The following is a 1,735-nucleotide window of genomic DNA, read 5'->3' as shown; positions in this document are numbered from 1 at the left end:
ACTAACTTAAAATGACATGAAAGAAAAATATTGTTGATTGATGACACAAAGAAGATAGAAAAATAATACTAATCATAATAAACAGACAATGATAACATGCCGGCAATAATACTTAATGTGATTTTTTAAATATCAACACACTAAAAAACCTCCATTTTACATCTGAAAGTATATTTAACAAGCAATAAATTTTCATTTAATTTTTTCCTGCATTTGAACAGTTGATATTTTATTTATTTTCTAATAATTGCTTCTCATTTGTTCCATAGAAAACACAATACTAGTATCAAGTTCAAACGGACTCTCTACATTAAATATTGCAACACCTTCATTTTGTATTAGTCATTGCAACATCTGCCTTGGACCTATTGGAGCATCATCTAGTATCACTAATGTTGTTGAAAGTATTCCAATAGTTCCAAAAGAGATGAAATTCTTTCAAATGTGTTTATCAGATGTATATGGGGTTCCTGAAAAGACAAAAGGTTTTCGAATGTGTTTATCAAAGGTATGTAAGGTTAATAATGGACTATGTCCCTAATTTTCCCCCTTTCTCAAATTCAAAACCCCCATTTTGTCAAATTTGTCCGTTGAGCTAGACCATGACTACACAGGGGTTGCAAAGATCTTGAAGAAATATGACAAGACAACGAGAGGCGTGTTACGGCAGCCATTCATCCAGGAGGTTCTGCAACAGCCATTCTTCACCACAGAGCTTCTCTCCAATCTCGTCAAGAAATGTGAAGAAAAACCCTCAAATTTGAGCAATGTCACATGCTAGAGAGCATTGCGCGTTCGTGAAGCATCCAAGGAAGTATTTTTACAGAGCGCGAGCTCACAGCAATCCTCTCAGTGATTCACACTTTCATGTACCTCTCTGTCCGGCTCAATTCGATTATGTCGACCATTTCCCTTCATATTTCTTCGGAAAACATCTCCAAGACAAAAAATCTCCAGCGCCTAACCCTAATGGCAAAGCTCAAGAAGAACACGAAGTCTCGAACTCTAAGGATTTGAAACCAGCAAACGCATGTTCTGCCTCAACTGGTCAAGAAAAGAAAATTCGGTTTGCAGATATTGGTTGCGGCTTTGGTGGGCTTCTGGTGCAGCTTTCACCCATTTTCCCATCGACCCTGATGATAGGCATGGAGCTCCACGACAAGGTAAGCGAGTATGTTAAAGAAAGAATTTTGGCTTTGCGAAAAGCGAATCCGGGCCATTATGATAATATCTCTGTAGTGTCCCTACTAAGTTTGTTTCCAAAGCATATAAAAAGGAAAAAGGAGGAGAAAGAAGCAGCAAAAACTTTTCCATACCTTGGGTGCTCAATTTGGCAATTCGGAGGCAGTGATAATTCTCGGCGACAGCGGAGCTCGATTCAGCGGCAGCAGATAATGAGCAATGTGCCTCTTCTTTTTTTGCCTTATAGCCCGACGACGTTGCAATTGCGATGTCATCGGGCTATAAGGAAAAAAAAAAAGCCAAATGCAAATTGACATCGCAAAACACTCCCAAATCTACTAGAGGTTGAATACAGGGCCGCAGTTCTTGCAAGTTAGGAGGCTTTATGGCTTTGTCAGTTGATGACTGAGTTTGGCTTTCCTCCTGATCATCCCACTATTTTGTGGTGTGATAATCAGAGTGCCATCCACATTTCTCACAACTTGGTGGAACATTAGCATACCAAGCACATTGAGTTGCATATGCATTTCATCTGTCAGTTGATCCAGGATGG

General features: G+C 39.2%; 1 protein-coding gene across 1 annotated transcript; it reads left to right on the top strand.

The window, feature by feature from the left end:
• Nucleotides 1-767: 767 nt before the first annotated feature.
• Nucleotides 768-1,496, top strand: LOC149564572 (tRNA (guanine-N(7)-)-methyltransferase-like). Its single transcript, XM_089816201.1, has one exon. The coding sequence runs from the start codon at nt 768-770 to the stop codon at nt 1,494-1,496; it is 729 nt and encodes a 242-aa protein (XP_089672327.1).
• The last annotated feature ends 239 nt before the right edge of the window (nt 1,497-1,735 follow it).

The sequence above is a fragment of the Cupressus sempervirens genome, chromosome 3, assembly GCF_028749045.1.
Source record: "Cupressus sempervirens isolate cs-2001-9-10 chromosome 3, ASM2874904v1, whole genome shotgun sequence".
In the NCBI taxonomy this organism is placed as follows: domain Eukaryota; kingdom Viridiplantae; phylum Streptophyta; class Pinopsida; order Cupressales; family Cupressaceae; genus Cupressus; species Cupressus sempervirens.
This window is presented reverse-complemented; position numbering and strand designations above follow the sequence as displayed.